The sequence below is a fragment of the Penicillium psychrofluorescens genome (assembly GCF_964197705.1).
Source record: "Penicillium psychrofluorescens genome assembly, chromosome: 3".
Taxonomy (NCBI): Eukaryota; Fungi; Ascomycota; class Eurotiomycetes; order Eurotiales; family Aspergillaceae; genus Penicillium; species Penicillium psychrofluorescens.
The window spans coordinates 953,085-970,383 of record NC_133441.1 but is presented as its reverse complement, the minus strand read 5'-3'; the positions used below and the strand labels follow the sequence as shown (position 1 = coordinate 970,383).

Here is a 17,299-nt window from a genome sequence, read left to right as displayed (position 1 = left end):
ACTTCGGGTCCACTGCAAATTCCACGGTTCGTCCCGAGCCCGTGGGGATCTTTTTGTTCGGCACAATTCGATCTTTTTTATAGATACATGTACAGAGCGCCCTATGTCATTATATACTTGGGCCCCTCGCCTCCCTGGGGAGTCTGCCAGTTAATATCCTGTGTCGGCACCTTGATATCGCAGGTCTTGCAGTGGATACAACTAGAGAGAAAAAAAAAAGAGATTAGCATGACAAGTCAAGAACGGCTGAATAAACAACTTACTTCTGTGCGTTGATCTGGAACCGCACCCCGTGCTGCTTGGTGGCATCCTCGACATACTCGTACACCCCAGCGGGACAGAACCGGTTCTCCAAGCCCTTGTACACCGGCCACATGAGGTCCTTGTGCTGGTCCCAGTCTTCCACTTGCAGATGCACCGGCTGGTCCTCTTCGTGGTTTGTCCCCGTGCGGCTCACGCTGGTCAGGATGTCGAAGCTGATCTCCCCGTCCGGCTTGGGGTATTCAATCTTTTCAAACTCGGATGCAGGTCGAGTTGCCTCTGCGTCTGTGCCGTGGTGGTTGAACGTCCAGGGGACCTTGCCGCGAAAGACGTAGGCTTCCAGGCCAGAGTAGAGGAGTCCCCCAAAGAAACCCAGCGGGCCGTTGAACGAGGGCCGCATGTTGCGCACCTCGTACAGTTCCTTCCAGATGCTCGACTCACGGAGCGCCTTTTCGTAGTCAAACAAAAACACAGTGCCCTCACTTTGGCACTGCAGGGCAGAGTAAGTAGCTTCGGCCGCCAGCATGCCCGACTTCATCGCGGTGTGTGTGCCCTTGATCTTGGGCACATTCAGGAACCCAGCCGTATCGCCAATCAAAGCGCCGCCGGGGAATGCACACTTGGGAATCGACTGGTACCCGCCCTCATTCAACGCGCGGGCACCGTACGAGATGCACTTGCCGCCTTCCAGCACCTCCTTGAAGAGAGGGTGGTGCTTGAGTTTCTGGAACTCCTGGTAGGGTGACAGCCACGGGTTCGGATAGTCCAATCCCACCACCAGGCCAATGCTGACCATGTTGTCCCCGAAATGGTACATCCACGCACCGCCGTAGGTATCCTTGGGGAGAGGGTAGCCCATCGAGTGGACGATTTCACCGGACTTGAACTTCTCGGGTTGAATCTCCCAGATTTCCTTGATGCCCAGTCCGTACGTCTGGGGCTGACTATCCCGTCGCAAGTCGTACTTCTTTATCACTTGTTTGGTGAGACTGCCATGGCAGCCCTCGCCGAGGAGGGTGACGCGCGCGTGGAACTCCATGCCGCGCTCAAAGGTATCCTTGGGCCTTCCGTCCCGGGCCAGACCCAGATCGTTGGTCGCGACGCCCTTCACCGAGCCGTCGGAATGGTAGACGACCTCGCTGGCTGCAAAACCGGGGTACACCTCGACGCCGACTTCCTCGGCGCGCTCGCCCAGCCACTTGGTCAGCTCGTTCAAGCTGATGATGTAGTTGCCGTGGTTGTTCATCTGCGGCGGCGCAGGGAGCGGGTAGGAACCGTTTGGGGTCAGGAAGCGCATGCGGTCGTTCTTGGCCGGAGTGGCGCCCGTAAAGCGCGAGGGGTTGTCTTCCGCCAGCCAGTCGGGTAGAAGCTCGTTGAGCGCGGTCGGTTGCAGCACATTTCCCGAGACGATGTGTGCGCCCAGCTCGCCGGCCTTTTCCAGCAAGATCACCCGGAACTCCTCGTCGCCGGCCTCGTTGGCCAGCTGCTTGAGTCGAATGGCGGCCGCCAGACCAGCGGGGCCACCGCCGACAATGCAGACGTCCACCTCGTCGGATTCCCGCTCCATTGAGCGCGGGTCGAACTCTCCATTTTCGTCGGTGAAGCGTCGGGTTACTGACTGCGAAAAGGCGCGGGTTTGAATGACGTGGGCCGGTCGGGTAATTTGTCTTTTGGGGGTGCAGGGATTGATGGCGGAGGAGAGGGACAATCGAGGGGACGATGCGGAGGAAGGTCGTAGTTGGCGCCTCAGCAGAGGTAGAACAGCGCGTCTCGACGCCATCGTGGTGTGGAATGGCTAGCGGAAGGACACGAGAATGATATGAAGCAGTTCATGTTGAAGACCATATCGCCGAGAACCGCCTATCCTCGGTTGACGGATCAGCCAATGAGCGAGTCGGCGATACGAATCAGGCCTTGCTCGACCCGTTCACCCGATCCGAGGGAGTTCGGCATCGGCATTCACTCCTAATAGCAAGACGGCTACTGTCGTATATTCTATCATCCGGTAGATCTGGATTTCATGCAATCAATCTGTCATTCAGTCCTCCATCGCCATCATTTGTCCTCGGTTGGTTCAGGCAGATATGGTCTGACGGTATTTACGGTAAGAATGCTGGTCCCATGCCGGGTACGGTATTCAGCATACCGCCTGACCGATCGACCAGGCATCATGGTTCACCCATCCCGTTTGGGCGGGCGGTGGATCGCAAATCTGACGCCACCAGCCGACCGGTCCGTTCGGCCACGCTGGCCTGATGGGAATTCCAGCCGTGAATCGCACACATATTTGTGTCTGTCACAACAACAACCCCCCATACTCTGCCTCCCCTGTGGCCCCAAATTCGGTTATTCCACCCTGGGTGCAAAGGAATCAAATCTAGTTCACCTCCGTTGGATGGGTCGCGCGCCGGCTGGTGAAAGCGCGAGTAGTCAATGACGTTGATTGGTCGGGGGACGGGCGAAGGAACGACTAGTCTCTGCCCGCAGGAGCGATGCGGACTGGCTGCAACCAGGGAACGGGCAGTGATTGATCCAATCGAGGGGTTGGGGTGGGGACACCAAGAGCCAATCAGATTGACGAAAAGATATGATTGGCCACACGCCACCCACCCGGAGCCGCTAGCAGGACAAGATTTGGCGCCACCTTGGGCCAGCCTCCCCTGACTCCGGGCTGTGAGTCAGCACTATAAAAGGGCGCAACCTCCCACACCCTCGTCCGCCTGAGATTCCTGTCGCGGTCTTGGCAATCCCCGGAACAACGTTTCTTTCCCCCTCTCTCTCTCTCGCTCTCCCCCTCACCTCTGCCTAATATCGAGAAGATCTTGTTCTTCTTCCCCTCCACAGAGGCTCTAAAAAAAAAGAAGCGTGCCTTTGCTTCGCCACTCTCCTTCAGACTCGCACAGATAGACCAAAATCCCATTTCCAAGCACCTTCCCAAGTCTCTCCCCAACCCCCACCTCCAAAAAAAAAGTTTTTCAGAAAACACTTCAGTGTGCTTTTCTCCTGCTCGTCGTTCATGCGATTTTGATCTCATTATCGTCTCACTTCGACAACCCCCGACTGAACTGTAGGGGAGGCATTGATTTGTCCATCTCCCAGTGGTGAGTCAGCACTGGTCCCGTGACCGCCTATGTGATTCTTCCTCCCTTCAACCTCGGGATTCACTGGGCTTCTCACCTCATCTGGGTTGCGATCGCGATCGCTAACCGTCCCTACTCTACAGTTGTCGGTATCTGGATCTCTCATCATCCTGACACTGGTCTTCCGCTTTTCCGCAACATGGATTCGCTCACCACCCACCCGTCCAATGCCGTCCAGGCTCGTGCCTTCACTTCGCCCTCGTCGCTCTCCTTCCCCGGCGGGGCAGGCGACTTGACGCCGCCTTCCTCTGAGAAAGAGGGAGTGCTTCAGAATAACGGCCAGCAGCAACTCGGAGGGAATGCCGCCAACGGCAATGGGGTGACACCCACAACTCCCGCTGCGACGCCCGGGGCCACGAACCCGGGGAGTGGCATCGTGCCGACCTTGCAGTGAGTATACCGCAACTCTGTTGTGACTCCCAGCAGAATGCTGAATGCTTCAAGAAACATCGTCGCCACCGTCAATCTTGACTGTCGCTTGGATCTGAAGACGATCGCGCTGCACGCTCGCAATGCCGAGTACAATCCAAAGGTATAGACCCACACCGCATCCTTCGAGAGCTGCATTGCATCATCAGGGCGTCGTGTGGCTTACTTTCTGTCTGTGTAAATAGCGTTTCGCGGCCGTCATCATGCGTATCCGTGAACCCAAGACCACCGCGTTGATCTTCGCCTCGGGCAAGATGGTCGTGACCGGCGCCAAGTCCGAAGATGACTCGAAGCTGGCATCCCGCAAGTACGCGCGCATCATCCAGAAGCTTGGCTTCAATGCCAAGTTCACGGATTTCAAGATCCAGAACATCGTTGGTTCCTGCGACATCAAGTTCCCCATCCGGTTGGAGGGTCTGGCGAGCCGCCATCACAACTTCAGCTCCTACGAGCCGGAGCTGTTCCCTGGTCTGATCTACCGCATGATGAAGCCCAAGATTGTGCTCTTGATCTTCGTCAGCGGCAAGATTGTCCTGACTGGCGCCAAAGTGCGTGAGGAGATCTACCAGGCCTTTGAGCTGATCTACCCTGTGCTTTCTGGTATGTTTCGCAGCCTGACTTCAAAGAAGCGTGGACACTAACTCTTCCAGACTTCCGCAAGGTTTGAAGAAAATGCCAGGGTGTGCCCTTCTTCCACTTACCATGTATTAACACTCTTCTTCTGGTCGACACATTGGTCCTCCACCCGTTCTCCCTCATGATCTTTTCATGCAAGCATTGTTTGGCGTTCTAGCGATTCGGATGATCCCCGGTTTGTCTTTTATCCTCCTTTCCCCCTTTCTACAAATTAGATTGCTGCACAATCGCAGTGGGGTGGTTTCCTGCGCTGGTCGAATGGCTGCCTCCTAATTCTTGAGTGCTTTTTCTTCACTTGTTCTTCATCCACGGAGGAAACCTCGTGGACCCAAAAAAAATCTTTTTTGACTTCTTTAGATTCCGTCCATGCTTTGTTGCCGGTGGCGGCTCCTTTTTTTTTTTCTTACCTTGATTATTATGCCTCGCTCTTATACGGTTTATCCGTTAGGCAAAAAATGGAATATTGCAAAATATATCTTTATCTTCTCTGTAGACTTTTGTAAGCCATGTAGGTGTTCATATTGCTTTCCGCAGGTATATATATCGCCAAGCACCTGCGTTCGGCTGAGGACTATTTATACACATCAACCATTGTATATCTACAGCGCGCTTCCCGTGCCCGCTTTCCTCGTCTTCGCCAATTCTTCCTTGAGATTGGAGTTCCTCTCGCCAGACCGGCTCCCATCTCCATCGAAGATGTCGTGTGCTCCCGGCGTCGTCGCATTCCAATCCCACAATGCCTGCAATTCGGACTCCAGTCTACCCTCCAGCGCATCAATAATCTTATCCCCCAGCACGGGAAGGAACTTATATCCATGCCCGCTGCCGCCAGTCGCGAGGAAGAGACCCTTGTGCGCAGGATGATACGAGATGATGAAGTCGCCTCGCGGTCTGTCATTAATGTCGGTTGTCAGCCTGAGCATCGCAACTTCAGATGTAGACGGACACAACTTACGTATCGGTATACCAACAGATCCGCGTGTCGCAAAACGGCCGATCCGCAAACCGCGGCAGAAGCTGCTTCAGCGCATCCCGGAACGCTTCCTGTCCTTCAGCCGGGACGGGCACATCCTTCTCCGGCAGACTGACTTGCACTGTCTCATTGCCCAGCGACACGGTCGTCGGGTTCCGGTATCCGTAGGCATGGCGCGCGATCTTGAGCAGATTGTCTCGCGGCGGGATGATGAAGATCCCTGTCGCGAAGTTGAGGATCGTGGGCAGATTCTCCAGCGTGCGCTGCTCCTCGTCCGAGATGCGCATGTACGCAATCGCCTGGCCGGTCGCCACGGCCCGGCCGCGCAAGTCGACTAGCTTGGGTGTCCAGGCGCCTGTTGCGAGAATCACCAAGTCGGCGGTGATGCTCGAGCCGTCGGCCAGGGCTACCCCCGTCGTCGCATTGGAGATAGGATCGTAGAGCACATGTTGCACATCGCCCGTTTTGAATACCACGTTCGTTCCCTCGAGCTGCTTCCTCGCAAACCGCACGCCAGCCGCAGCATCAGACCACCCAGACCCCCAATTCACATACCCACCGGCCACATCCAGCTCGTCGCCATATGCAGGGACGACCCGGAGCACGTCCGATTTGGAAGGCAGGAACTCGACATTATTGCCCTCGATCCGCTTCACATTGTTGTAACTCTTGCGCGCATACTCGCGCGCACTGGTGCTCGCGCTGTCGTCTGGATACACGAGCAAAAGTCCATTCTGCGTGTATCGGCCCTCGCGGCCCCAGGCTGTGTTGCGCCAGCGCTCGATGGCGGCCGCGGCTAGTCTGGAGTATGCTGCGCTGGCGTAGTCTGCTCGCACGATACGCGAGGTGTCGACGGACGAGCCGTACGGGTTAGGGATCGTGGGTGACGCTTCCACCAGGGTGATTTGCGATTCTGGGTGTCGTTGGGTTAGGGACAGAGCGGTTGATACTGAATTCATGTTAGTCTATATGTAGTAGATGACCAGAGATTTTACTCCCTTGCATCACTCACATCCAAACACTCCTCCACCCACAATCAGGATCTTTGGTGGAAGCGCCATTGCGAGAGGGGATGGTGCACACAGTACAAGAAGAAAAGAGTGAGGCCCTCGGCTACTGGACGACGTCGTTGATAAGCCGATAACGGACTCGGCCCGGGGGAGGCGACCTTCCGACTTCTCGTGGGACGACGCGCGAGCTCTGGAGCGCGGGTTGAGCCTGCAAGGCAAGTGTTAGGGTTCTGGGTGGTTTTCTAAATATCGGCGCTTTTCTGGATCGTGTCGAAAGATCAATTGATCACGTCTCCGCGAAAAAATTATTCCCCCGACACCACACGGTCCATCAAAACTTCGCGAAACGACACCCACCCATCTCGCAGCATTGCATCTCCCATAGAGCGCGGGCAGTCAACCTGCCCATTGCAGACGATATGAACGCGTTCCGAGTCGCCAGAATCGCCGTGAGCGCGCCCAGGTGGTCCGCGACTCCCTCGCGCGGAGCGAAGACCAAAGCTCGTCCACAGCAAAGGTACGTATCAATTGCTTCACATCAAATCACATTACATAAACCTAACCTTCTGCCTGCCCAGCTATAACCCCCCAGCACAAAGGCGAACCAACCCGCACCTGGAAAGTTTCAAGGCCGAACAGCAACAACAAGCAAAGGGCCGCGGCCATGGCATCTCACCCCGAGTCCAGACTGCATTCGCCGCAGGAATGCTAGGCATAGGCCTGTACTGCGGCTTGATATACACATCTTATAAGAAAGAAGTTGCCAAGTCACAGTCCCTCGACATCCCGCGGGATGTCTCAGACAGATACAACGTCACGGCATCAAGCTTCGACGCCGACGTCGAAACATCCGAAAAAGTCATGCGCATAGGCGCAAAGCGCAAAGCTCTCCTCCAACTCGCGCGCGGCCACACCCTCGAAGTAAGTTGCGGCACGGGCCGGAACCTCGAGTTCTACGAATTGGGCGAGCGGCGCGGCGTCGATGGCAAGGGCCATGCCCAGGTCAGTGGGTGTCGGAGTGTTACATTTGTCGATCTCAGCCCTCAGATGGTGGAAATCACCCGCCGGAAATTCGAATCTCTGTATCCGGATTTCCACTTCGCGACCTTTCGCGCTCAGGATGCTGGCGCCGTGCAGCCGCCGTCGACGGCTACGTTGCATCACTATGATACCATCGTGCAGACGATGGGCTTATGCTCGATGCCTGATCCCGTGGCGACGCTGCGCCATTTGGGATCGATCACTGAGCCGCGCCGTGGTCGAATCTTGCTGCTGGAGCATGGTCGCTCGCACTATGACTGGGTGAATCGCATCTTGGATAATCTTGCAGCGGCGCATGCGGACCGCCATGGTTGTTGGTGGAATCGTGATATTGGGGAGATCATCCGTGAGAGTGGGTTAGAGGTCGTTGAAGAACAGCGGTATCATCTCGGGACGACATATCGATATGTACTCAGGCCGAAGACTTAGGTAGTCTCGTCCAGAGCGGTTGTCAAGGGTTCGACATGAGGGTATGTCTTTGACTGTATATATATTTGGGTGTGTGTGAATACTTGACATGAGAATGATTTATATCGCAATATCACGGTGCAAAGACTGGTATGAACTACAATTGATATGAGTAGGCTCCCTTTTCCGAATTTGAGTCAAAGTAGCGGGAGAGGGAGAAAGAGAGGCAAAGAGATGAGAAGATGAGAAGAGGGAAGTTTGTAGATTTTTTCCGTTCTATCATAAACCCAGAACACCGGTTCCAAGCAATTACTGCCATGTCTATTTGGTCATTTCATAAGCTTGTCATAACATTTCGTGCGCGGGAGCACGTTCTTTCCCGACCGTGTATCAAATCAAATCGCCTCCATTCTCCTGGAACAACGGGGTTCCAGTTCCAGATGGGTTGGCAGACCCTCCATGAGGCGTGCCGTAGAGATCATATTGCGTGCGAATCGAGCCCACCCCTTCCTTGAGATAGAGCACCAGCCGGTAGGCGGAGTTGCCGTTCAGATAGTATCGGTGCAGACGCTTGCTGCGGAGGAACCCGAGGCGCTCGTACAGTTTCATAGCGGCGGTGTTTGTGATTTCGGTTTCGAGGACAATCTGAAACACATGTCAGCACACACGCATCCCAAAACACCGAGGATCCATTCCCAGGCGAGAAAAAGGATGCGAAGACACCCACCTCGTCTGCATTGCGCGCAATCATGGCATCGATAGCCATTCGCACCAGCTCCGTGGCGATTCCCCGGCCGCGGTACTCCTCGCGCACGGCCAGCATGGCGATGTACCCTCTCATCGGACCGCCACGGTGTGTCTCGAGCTTGGACACGACCACGCCGACCATGGTATCGTCCTTGTCCATGGCCAGGAAGCATAGGTCGCCCCATTGGTAGAGGAAGTAGCGGTAGACGTAGATGCTGTATGGCTCGGATAGGTCCTTGGAGATCAGCTGGCGCATGGCGGCGACGTACTCATTCTCGCGCGCGCTGTCGTACCGCACGTAGCGGAGGGCGTCGGGGGCATCTTTGTTCATTGCCGGCTCCTGTGGGAGGAACCGAGGGGATGAACTAGGCAGAGAGGAAGGCGTGGGGGGAAGAGAAAGAGAGAGGGAGAGAGAGAGTGTGTGTAGTGTACTGTGTAGTGGGGAGAAAGAGAACGGAATGTTGGAGGGGCGCATCGGTTCATGTGATGCCGATCCCCTTCAACGGCCTTGCATCATTGCCTTGTTTTCTTTCTTCTCCTTTTTCTCAATTAGATGATTTTTCTCCCCTCGCCTCCTTTTCGCCTGTTACCTTCCTCTTTCCACCCCCATCCTCCTCTCCCCTCGTCCGCCGGCCGCTTCCGTTGCGATGCTGCGCCGTCGCACTAAGGATGCCCCCAACGACCAGCCATCCAGACCGTCGGTCTGGCGCGGCAAGACCAATGAAGACCTCCTACGCGAAGAGTTTGGCGGCGCCAAAGTCAAGCAGCTCGTCATCAAGCCTCAGAGCCAGCGGCGAAGCAAACGTCGCAATGGCCTGATCTTCGCGCTGGGCGGCTTGTTCGGCATCTTTGTTGCATTGTTCTTCGCCAACCAGCAAGAGGTCATCAATCTGGATGCGCTGATGGATTTGAACATCGAGTCTTTGATCGATGTGATACCCCAGGGGATTGTACGCGATGCAAAGGAGTTCTCGGTATGTTTGATGGGTTAGTCAACACATTGGTGCTATGCTAACACCAACAACTCGCACAGAAACATGAACGCGACGCCGTTAGCTACGACTCCTTCGCCGTCGGCCTCCAGCTCCAATCCCAGGGCGTCCATGCCAAACATCCCGTCGTCATGATCCCCGGCGTTATCTCCACGGGGTTAGAAAGCTGGGGCACGGGACCTACTTCGCGCCAATACTTCCGCAAGCGACTATGGGGCAGCTGGAGCATGATGCGTGCGTTGGTGATGGACAAGGCAGAGTGGAAGAACCATGTCATGCTCGACCGCGAGACTGGGCTGGACCCGCCAGGCATCAAGCTGCGCGCGGCGCAAGGGTTCGACGCCACCGACTTCTTTATCACGGGATACTGGATTTGGAACAAAATATTGGAGAATTTGGCGACTATTGGCTATGACCCGACGAATGCCTTTACGGCTGCGTTCGACTGGCGTCTATCGTATGGGAATCTGGAGATCCGAGACCAGTATTTCAGCCGGCTCAAGTCTTATATTGAGACTGCGGTACGGGTGCAGGGCCAGAAGATCACGCTGGCCTCGCATAGTATGGGCTCCCAGGTGGTGCTCTACTTCTTCAAATGGGTGGAGAGTGAAGAGCATGGAAACGGGGGCAAGGACTGGGTCAATAAGCACATTGACTCGTGGGTCAACATCAGCGGCTGCATGCTCGGCGCCGTGAAGGGACTGACAGCTGTACTGTCTGGGGAGATGCGTGACACCGCACAGCTGAACGCGTTCGCCGTATACGGGCTGGAGAAGTTCTTGTCCAGGGAGGAGCGCGCGGAGATCTTCCGTGCGATGCCGGGCATCTCTAGCATGCTACCCAAGGGCGGCGATGCCGTCTGGGGCAATGCCACCTGGGCACCAGACGACAAACCGGGCCAGACGATTTCGTACGGCAACCTACTGAGCTTCCGCGAAACCAACTCCTCCTGGACGCGGCGCAACCTCACCACCTCCGAGAGCCTGCAGTACACGCTCGACCAGAGCGAGGACTGGTACCGCAACCAAGTGCTGACGAGCTACTCGCACGGTGTAGCACACACAAAACGCGAAGTTGAGGCTAACGAAAAAGACCCGCGCACATGGCTCAACCCACTTGAGGCGCGTCTGCCGCACGCGCCTGACATGAAGATCTACTGTTTCTACGGCGTGGGCAAGCCCACGGAGCGCAGCTACTTCTACCAAGAAGAGCGCGACCCGCTCGTCAGGCTCAACGTCAGCATCGACACCACCGTCTCCAACAACGACGGCGTTGACCGCGGCGTCCATATGGGCGAGGGCGACGGCACCGTCAACCTCATGAGCACGGGGTATATGTGCGCCAAGGGCTGGCACATCAAGCGCTACAATCCCGCCGGGGCCAAGATCAAGGTCTTCGAGATGCCGCACGAGCCAGATCGATTTTCGCCGCGCGGCGGGCCCAATACGGGGGATCACGTTGATATCCTCGGCCGCGCGTCTCTCAACGACCTCATCCTCCGCGTCGCAGGCGGCAAAGGCGATCTGATCGAGGAGAACTTTGTCTCGAATATTCGTGAGTACGCGGAGCGTGTGAAGATCTTTGACGAGGAATAGATTCCCCTTTTCTTTCTTTCTTTTACTTCTTAACGAACTAGAGTGGAGTCTTTTTTTTGGGGAGCTTTATTTATTGGTGGTATGAGATTTCCTGCCGTGTTCCCATCATCAATCAGCGTGCTAGAGCCCCTATTTGCTTTGGGTCTTGTATATTCTCTTGGTTTGAACGTGATGTACAAATAACCGGATAATGGATACATACCCTCGAGCTATTATGACTTATGATTATTATTGACTGGCCTTCTTCTGTCACCTACCAAAATTGTCTAAAGGAAATCAATACCAGATAACTATAGAAGTTACTACCATTTATTACCAAAGACCTTTCCCTCAACAATGTTGATCATGTCTTTGACTGGATGAAGCTTTTTTCCTCTGCCACCAAAGAGCATACCCTTCTGCATCACCTGTCGGTAGTTGTCCCCCGGGGATACTTTCCCCAGCACGTATTCTCTTCTAGTCTCGACTCGTGCTGGGACCAGTATTGATCGCCCCACCACAGCTTCCATGCCCTGCCAGGCAAATGTAATCGCTTCCTTGGCATTTCCAGGAATACCCGCTTCGTCCAGCAACACGATTCGGGTGTTTGGGTAGCTTTTCTGGATGAAATCTGTGATGTTTGGGTTGAAGGCCCCTCCGCCGCACATGAAAATCTCATCTATGTCTTGAGATGGCGCAAAGCGTCGGTAATGATCCACAATCGATTGCGCGGTGATTCGAGTAATGGTTGCCACAACATCATCCGCTGACAAGCCCTTCTTCTGCCCCTTTGCAATGAGATCGAAGGCTAGAGTATCCCGGAAGTCTTCGCGGCCGGTTGTTTTTGGCGGTTCCAGTCCAAAGTATCGGTGTGTCAAGAATTCATCCACGAGCTCCTGGTTTACTTGGCCGCGCTTCCCCATTTCGCCATCCTTGTCGTATTCCCGCTCGCCATTGGTATAGTGCCGAACGGCTGCATCTATATAAATGTTTCCAGGCCCAGTATCGAAGTCAAAGCATTCGTCCACGCCTCCCTGGCTGTCAGGCGGTATAAAACAGACGTTGGCAATCCCGCCAATGTTCTGACAGGCACGAAGCTTGGTAGGATGGTGCAGAAGCAAAGCATCAAAAAATGCAATAAGCGGGGCCCCTTGACGTCCAGCGGCGACATCGCTGATCCGAAAATCGGATACCGTTGTGATTCCCGTCCGAGCTGCCAGAATCGCGCCTTCTGCCATACTGAGAGTCGTCTTGACTTGGTTCTCATTCGGCATGGAAAGATGCCATATCGTCTGGCCGTGAGATCCAACGACATCGATGCTGGACTTGTCAATACCATGCGCAGTGGTGAATTCCTCCACAGCCCTCGCGAAAGCCTCGCCGAGAATAACATTGATCTCGGCAATTTCTTCGGGCGATGTTGAGTTGTGCAAAATCATGTTCATCACCCGTCTCTTGATCTGTTGGTCCAGAGGAGTCTCGCCATACTTCAAGAGTTCAAAAGTCACCGGGCCGGAAGGATCCTGCTGGCGGAATCGACAAAGTGCGCAGTCAATGCCATCCTAAAGTGCGGTCAGAGCTTAGGTCTCTCCCTCCAGGGTGTCGGCTTAAGAGCTGGACTTACCATGGAGGTGCCGCTGTTCAGCCCCAGGACTGTCAAGTCCAATGCGGGCCCTTCGAGGTTGGAGGGATCACTGCGAGTTCCGGTTACTCCATCTGTCTGCCCATTCGCAGCAGAGCTGGTAGAGACTGCCATCTGAAGATACTCGGTTCTCGGACTCGAGCTTCAAATCAGACCTCACTAAGCAGGAGACAAGTCTCTAATCAAAGGTTGGTTGATGTGCGTCTAGGGGCGTTGAAGAAGGTGGCCCAAGTTGACGGTGGATACTACCAGGAACATTCATTTATGGCAAGTGAGGCTCCGACCCGGCGGGAAAGATATCCACGGCTAATCAGGTAGTATCCGATGAATATTACCGTTGCAGTCGGCGGCGAAACTATCGGCCTTCTTGGTGGAGTTCCTCCCCCAGAGGTTGTCCAAATTTGTGTATGGCCGAAAGAAAGAACAGGCTTCGTGTTTTTTCGGTCGGGATGTTCCCGATACGATATCGGCAAGATTTCCCAAAATCGGTTTATCGTATCGGCAAATCTAATCCATTGGCCTGGAGCTCTTGAGTTTATAGCCCACTGCTAGTTGTTGGTTGCCATTTCTGTGGTAGGTAGATAGACTAGAGACCGTTCGCTAAAATGGCTACGCGGCTGTACAGTATAATCATGGAAACTTGCACCCGACCCCCTCAAGACCCCGCCAACCGGAGCTGAGAATACCCGAACAGGCGGAAGGTCCAGTGCTTCCTTCCTCTTTTATCATTCCGAGAAGATAAGGGAAGGCATTGGCGTATCTTCCCTTGTTATATCTACGGAAACCCTTGAGTTCATGGTGCCATGTAGTAGATTATTGTGATACCGATTCAAAGACAGGTGGCTCTGGACTGTCTTTTTATTCTCCTTCTTTAGGATTGATCGAAGAATCCGTATAACACGATATCCTTTCCGCTGCAGTTCTCCATGTCTGGAGACGTCCCCGTCACGATGGAGAGCCCCCAGAAGGGCTATATCAACGATGAGGAGAGGAATGTAGGATCGAAATCGGAGTACTCAGCTCCCGAGGGCATTGATCAGGGGCAAGAAATCCTGACCGTTCCGGAACTCGATCCTGCACTGAGTAGGAAGATGCACCTTGTGAACAATGTTCGTGATGACCACATATGTCAATGTCAATCTCCGATGATTCGTTAAACTAACTTACGTGGCACAGACCCTGGACGAGATTGGTTGGACACCATATCACTGGAAATTGTTCTTCCTCAATGGCTTTGGGTAAGATTTGCCATATATTGTCTACATTCCATACCTATTACGACGCTAAACTTGTACAAGATATGCCGTGGACGCTTTGCAACTTTCCCTCCAAGGGATCATCGCCACCCAGGCAGTCTATGAATTTCAACCTTCGTATGAAAAGGGCCTCACAATCGCAGTGTATATCGGGATGCTTGTCGGAGCCCTATTTTGGGGCTTTAGCGCAGACATTATCGGACGGAAAATCGCTTTCAATGTGTCACTCTTCATCTGTGCGGTGTTCACCATCGTCGCTGGCGCAGCTCCCAACTGGGACTCGCTTGGATTCTTCATCGCCCTCTCGGCCTTCGGTGCTGGTGGAAATCTGGTTCTCGACACGACGGTCTTCTTGGAATACTTACCCTCCAACAAACAATGGCTTGTCATCTGGCTTGCTGCTTGGTGGGGCGTTGGCTGTACGATAGCAGGGTTGGTTGCTTGGGGTTTTATGCGTAAGTCCCCACTACCTAAAATTCAAACATGAACTATTAGTACCTGGAAAATTACTGATGTGAGGCAATCTATAGCCAACTACAGCTGCCCCGACCCAACCGCGGCACCATTTACACCCTGCACCAAGGCCAACAACAGCGGCTGGCGGTATCTGATGTACACCATGGGGGCAATGATATTCGCCATGAGCGTTGCCCGAGTCACAGTGATCCGTCTCAAGGAAACTCCGAAATTCCTCCTCGGAAAAGGCGAGGATGCCAAAGTGGTCGAAAACTTCCAAGAGATGGCATCGAAATATAACCGGCCCTGTTCCCTGACCGTGGAGCAGCTCGAAGCATGCGGTACTATCAGCTCTGCTCACTCCAAGTCTAGATTCTCCGTCGGCGAATTTTGGATCCATATCCGAAGTTTATTCATGACGAAAGAACTGGCCTTCACCACCCTTCTCATCTGGCTGTCGTGGGCTATGATTGGGCTTGCGTACCCCTTGTTCAATGTTTTCTTGCCGTCGTATCTTGCTAGTCGTGGGATTGAGTTCGGTGTCACCAGTGCATATGAGACGTGGAGAAATTACGCTCTAGTCCAGGTCTGTGGGATCTTTGGGCCGGTGCTCGGTGGTCACATGGCAAATTGGCGGCGCTTAGGGCGTCGTTATACGATGATTATTGGTGCTGTTATGACCAGTAAGTGTTCCATCATCTAAAAGTTGTTGTGCGCTCATCCCCACTAATCAATATCGGCAGTGGCCTTCTTCTTTGCCTACTCCCAGGTCACTTCTCAGGTCCAGAACATCACGTACAGCTGCGTCATATCTTTTACCCTGGAGATATACTACGGTACACTGTATGGATTTACAGCCGAAGTGCTCCCATCTGCTCATAGGGCCACGGGCAATGGCATAGCAGTGGCTTTTTGCCGGCTGATGGGCGCAATGTCTGCCGTGATCGCTACCGTGGCAAACACCGCAACCACAGGACCCATTTTCATATGTGGTGCATTGTACGGCGGTCTTGCGATTTGTGCATTCCTGTTTCCACTGGAGCCATATGGCAAACGAGCCTCTTAGGTCCGAGTGTCCTGGAGGCGAAGGGTCTTTATTAATGACTTAGGTATGACATCTAACAAAGTGGGGATTGAAAATTCAGGAAAGAGATTGATTGGAAGGTGCCAGAATTTGGGTTTCGTGTATACTATATGTCCTGAGCAAGGTCGAAATGTTTCTTGATTGTAGACCTGAGGGGCGAAGCGGGGCAGGCGGTTTGGGGGGAGAGCGGCGGTGCAATGGGCGCCGTTTCTTCGCCTCGTATACCAACAGAACCCGTAACAATTAATGAATACCTAAAAAAAAAAGCGCTGTATTGCTACAGTACAGACTAAACCAAAAGAGCGAACATAAGCAGCAGGGAATGCCCGATCCAGGCAAAGCGGCCAGCCAGGCCAGCACATCAGCGTAAGCAGAATAGTACTTACCAGGGGGGCACGTTGGCACATGCACTTGCACATGCACATGCACATGTACAGCCACTAGGACTCGGCTAACGACGGACAGTGCATCATTACAACGTTATGCATCACTGGCTGGTTCATAGCGTACATGCCCATCGCGAGGGAGGATCGACGAAGCTGCTGCAGCCAGCGGGCGCGCTAGGAATGCTGATCGACTGATCAGCTCGAGCGGGGTGAAGAGGATATCATCCTGTAGGTATTTCTTCCATCTTCGTCTTACAGTCTTACTCTGAATAATGCAATCCAGAACTACATGAGGAAGTGAATAATAGTGGTTGTAATGATATGATATTGGCCGAAGAACCAGACATTAATGTACAATAATGATGGGTCTTCATCATCAAAACTCGTCGCGCCGGCGGCGGGGGCACGAAGAAACAAATGCTAATTAACAATACAGCCAATCCCAGGCTCACCGCAACGAAATGATAATTTCAGTTCCAGGTTCGCCCTGCGTGCACAGCCCTTCGTCGGAGCGGAGGGTAAGTATAAAGAATATAGTGTTGAAGGAGGAAAGAAGAGGCGTGTGCACGCAGTAATTATTCAGGAAAGGCGTCGTCGTCGGGGCTTTTATTCCCAATAGTCAGAAGCGGAGAGAGATCAGCGAGCGGACAAGTCCGCCAGGATCCGGGGAAACCCAATGCCTCCGTCCAGCACGTGCTGCCCTCGGAAACCTTCGACCCTGGCCGCTTGTGCTGCGCAGGTATGTCGTTCACAAAGGAAGCAGTGAGTGACCCAGCAAGCAGCGTGTCTTGTCTTGTCCGGTTGTCCACCAGCCTTTGTTTTCCCTCTCTCAAGTTCAGGATGCAACCCCCACGCAGGGATGATCTGCAACCAGTTTGCCGCGCCGATGATCACCTGCCCGCGCCGCCCCAAAATCAGACCGGATCGACGGTCTTTTTCCCCCTCTCTATGTGCCGATGCAAAAATGTTGTAATAGCGAAATTTTCCAAGAATTTTTTCCTGGAAAAGAATGCACAGCGAGTGTAGTGCAAAATAAAAGCCAGTGGCACCGAAAACTTTTGTTTTTTGAATTCCCAGTTCCCAGGCGCCAGTGTTGAGCGATCGACATGAATGATAATAATAAGTTTGTGCATCTGGACGAGCAGAAAGAAAAAAAAAGAGAAGGGGGCTCGTCCAGTCAGTAAAGTCGTAGCGAAAGACATGGGTCAGAATCGAAGAAGGGTTGAATAAAGTGTACAAGCGAAGGTTTTCCTGTCGGTGGCGG

At 53.8% G+C, this 17,299-nt stretch overlaps 8 protein-coding genes across 8 annotated transcripts; 4 read left to right on the top strand and 4 right to left on the bottom strand.

Moving 5' to 3' along the window:
• Positions 1-101: 101 nt before the first annotated feature.
• Positions 102-2,041, bottom strand: PFLUO_LOCUS4494 (uncharacterized protein; the record flags this gene model as incomplete). The annotated part of the gene is made up of 2 exons (XM_073781850.1): positions 102-201; positions 264-2,041. The coding sequence occupies 2 exons, from the start codon at positions 2,039-2,041 to the stop codon at positions 102-104; spliced, it is 1,878 nt and encodes a 625-aa protein (XP_073638564.1).
• Positions 2,042-3,540: 1,499 nt separating this feature from the next.
• PFLUO_LOCUS4493 (TATA-binding protein (TBP)) lies at positions 3,541-4,497 on the top strand (the record flags this gene model as incomplete). The annotated part of the gene is made up of 4 exons (XM_073781849.1): positions 3,541-3,791; positions 3,846-3,933; positions 4,016-4,430; positions 4,481-4,497. The coding sequence occupies 4 exons, from the start codon at positions 3,541-3,543 to the stop codon at positions 4,495-4,497; spliced, it is 771 nt and encodes a 256-aa protein (XP_073638563.1).
• A 568-nt stretch (positions 4,498-5,065) lies between these two features.
• PFLUO_LOCUS4492 (uncharacterized protein) lies at positions 5,066-6,500 on the bottom strand (the record flags this gene model as incomplete). The annotated part of the gene is made up of 3 exons (XM_073781848.1): positions 5,066-5,357; positions 5,422-6,388; positions 6,452-6,500. The coding sequence occupies 3 exons, from the start codon at positions 6,498-6,500 to the stop codon at positions 5,066-5,068; spliced, it is 1,308 nt and encodes a 435-aa protein (XP_073638562.1).
• A 368-nt stretch (positions 6,501-6,868) lies between these two features.
• PFLUO_LOCUS4491 (uncharacterized protein) lies at positions 6,869-7,919 on the top strand (the record flags this gene model as incomplete). The annotated part of the gene is made up of 2 exons (XM_073781847.1): positions 6,869-6,966; positions 7,028-7,919. 2 exons carry the CDS (start codon positions 6,869-6,871, stop codon positions 7,917-7,919), a joined length of 990 nt encoding a protein of 329 aa, XP_073638561.1.
• A 369-nt stretch (positions 7,920-8,288) lies between these two features.
• PFLUO_LOCUS4490 (N-alpha-acetyltransferase 30) lies at positions 8,289-8,976 on the bottom strand (the record flags this gene model as incomplete). Its single annotated transcript, XM_073781846.1, has 2 exons — positions 8,289-8,543; positions 8,626-8,976. 2 exons carry the CDS (start codon positions 8,974-8,976, stop codon positions 8,289-8,291), a joined length of 606 nt encoding a protein of 201 aa, XP_073638560.1.
• Positions 8,977-9,292: 316 nt separating this feature from the next.
• Positions 9,293-11,232, top strand: PFLUO_LOCUS4489 (phospholipid:diacylglycerol acyltransferase; the record flags this gene model as incomplete). The annotated part of the gene is made up of 2 exons (XM_073781845.1): positions 9,293-9,619; positions 9,679-11,232. 2 exons carry the CDS (start codon positions 9,293-9,295, stop codon positions 11,230-11,232), a joined length of 1,881 nt encoding a protein of 626 aa, XP_073638559.1.
• A 302-nt stretch (positions 11,233-11,534) lies between these two features.
• PFLUO_LOCUS4488 (uncharacterized protein) lies at positions 11,535-12,967 on the bottom strand (the record flags this gene model as incomplete). Its single annotated transcript, XM_073781843.1, has 2 exons — positions 11,535-12,773; positions 12,836-12,967. 2 exons carry the CDS (start codon positions 12,965-12,967, stop codon positions 11,535-11,537), a joined length of 1,371 nt encoding a protein of 456 aa, XP_073638558.1.
• Positions 12,968-13,779: 812 nt separating this feature from the next.
• Positions 13,780-15,631, top strand: PFLUO_LOCUS4487 (Major Facilitator Super; the record flags this gene model as incomplete). Its single annotated transcript, XM_073781842.1, has 5 exons — positions 13,780-13,962; positions 14,030-14,091; positions 14,152-14,564; positions 14,640-15,248; positions 15,309-15,631. 5 exons carry the CDS (start codon positions 13,780-13,782, stop codon positions 15,629-15,631), a joined length of 1,590 nt encoding a protein of 529 aa, XP_073638557.1.
• Between the last annotated feature and the right edge of the window lie 1,668 nt (positions 15,632-17,299).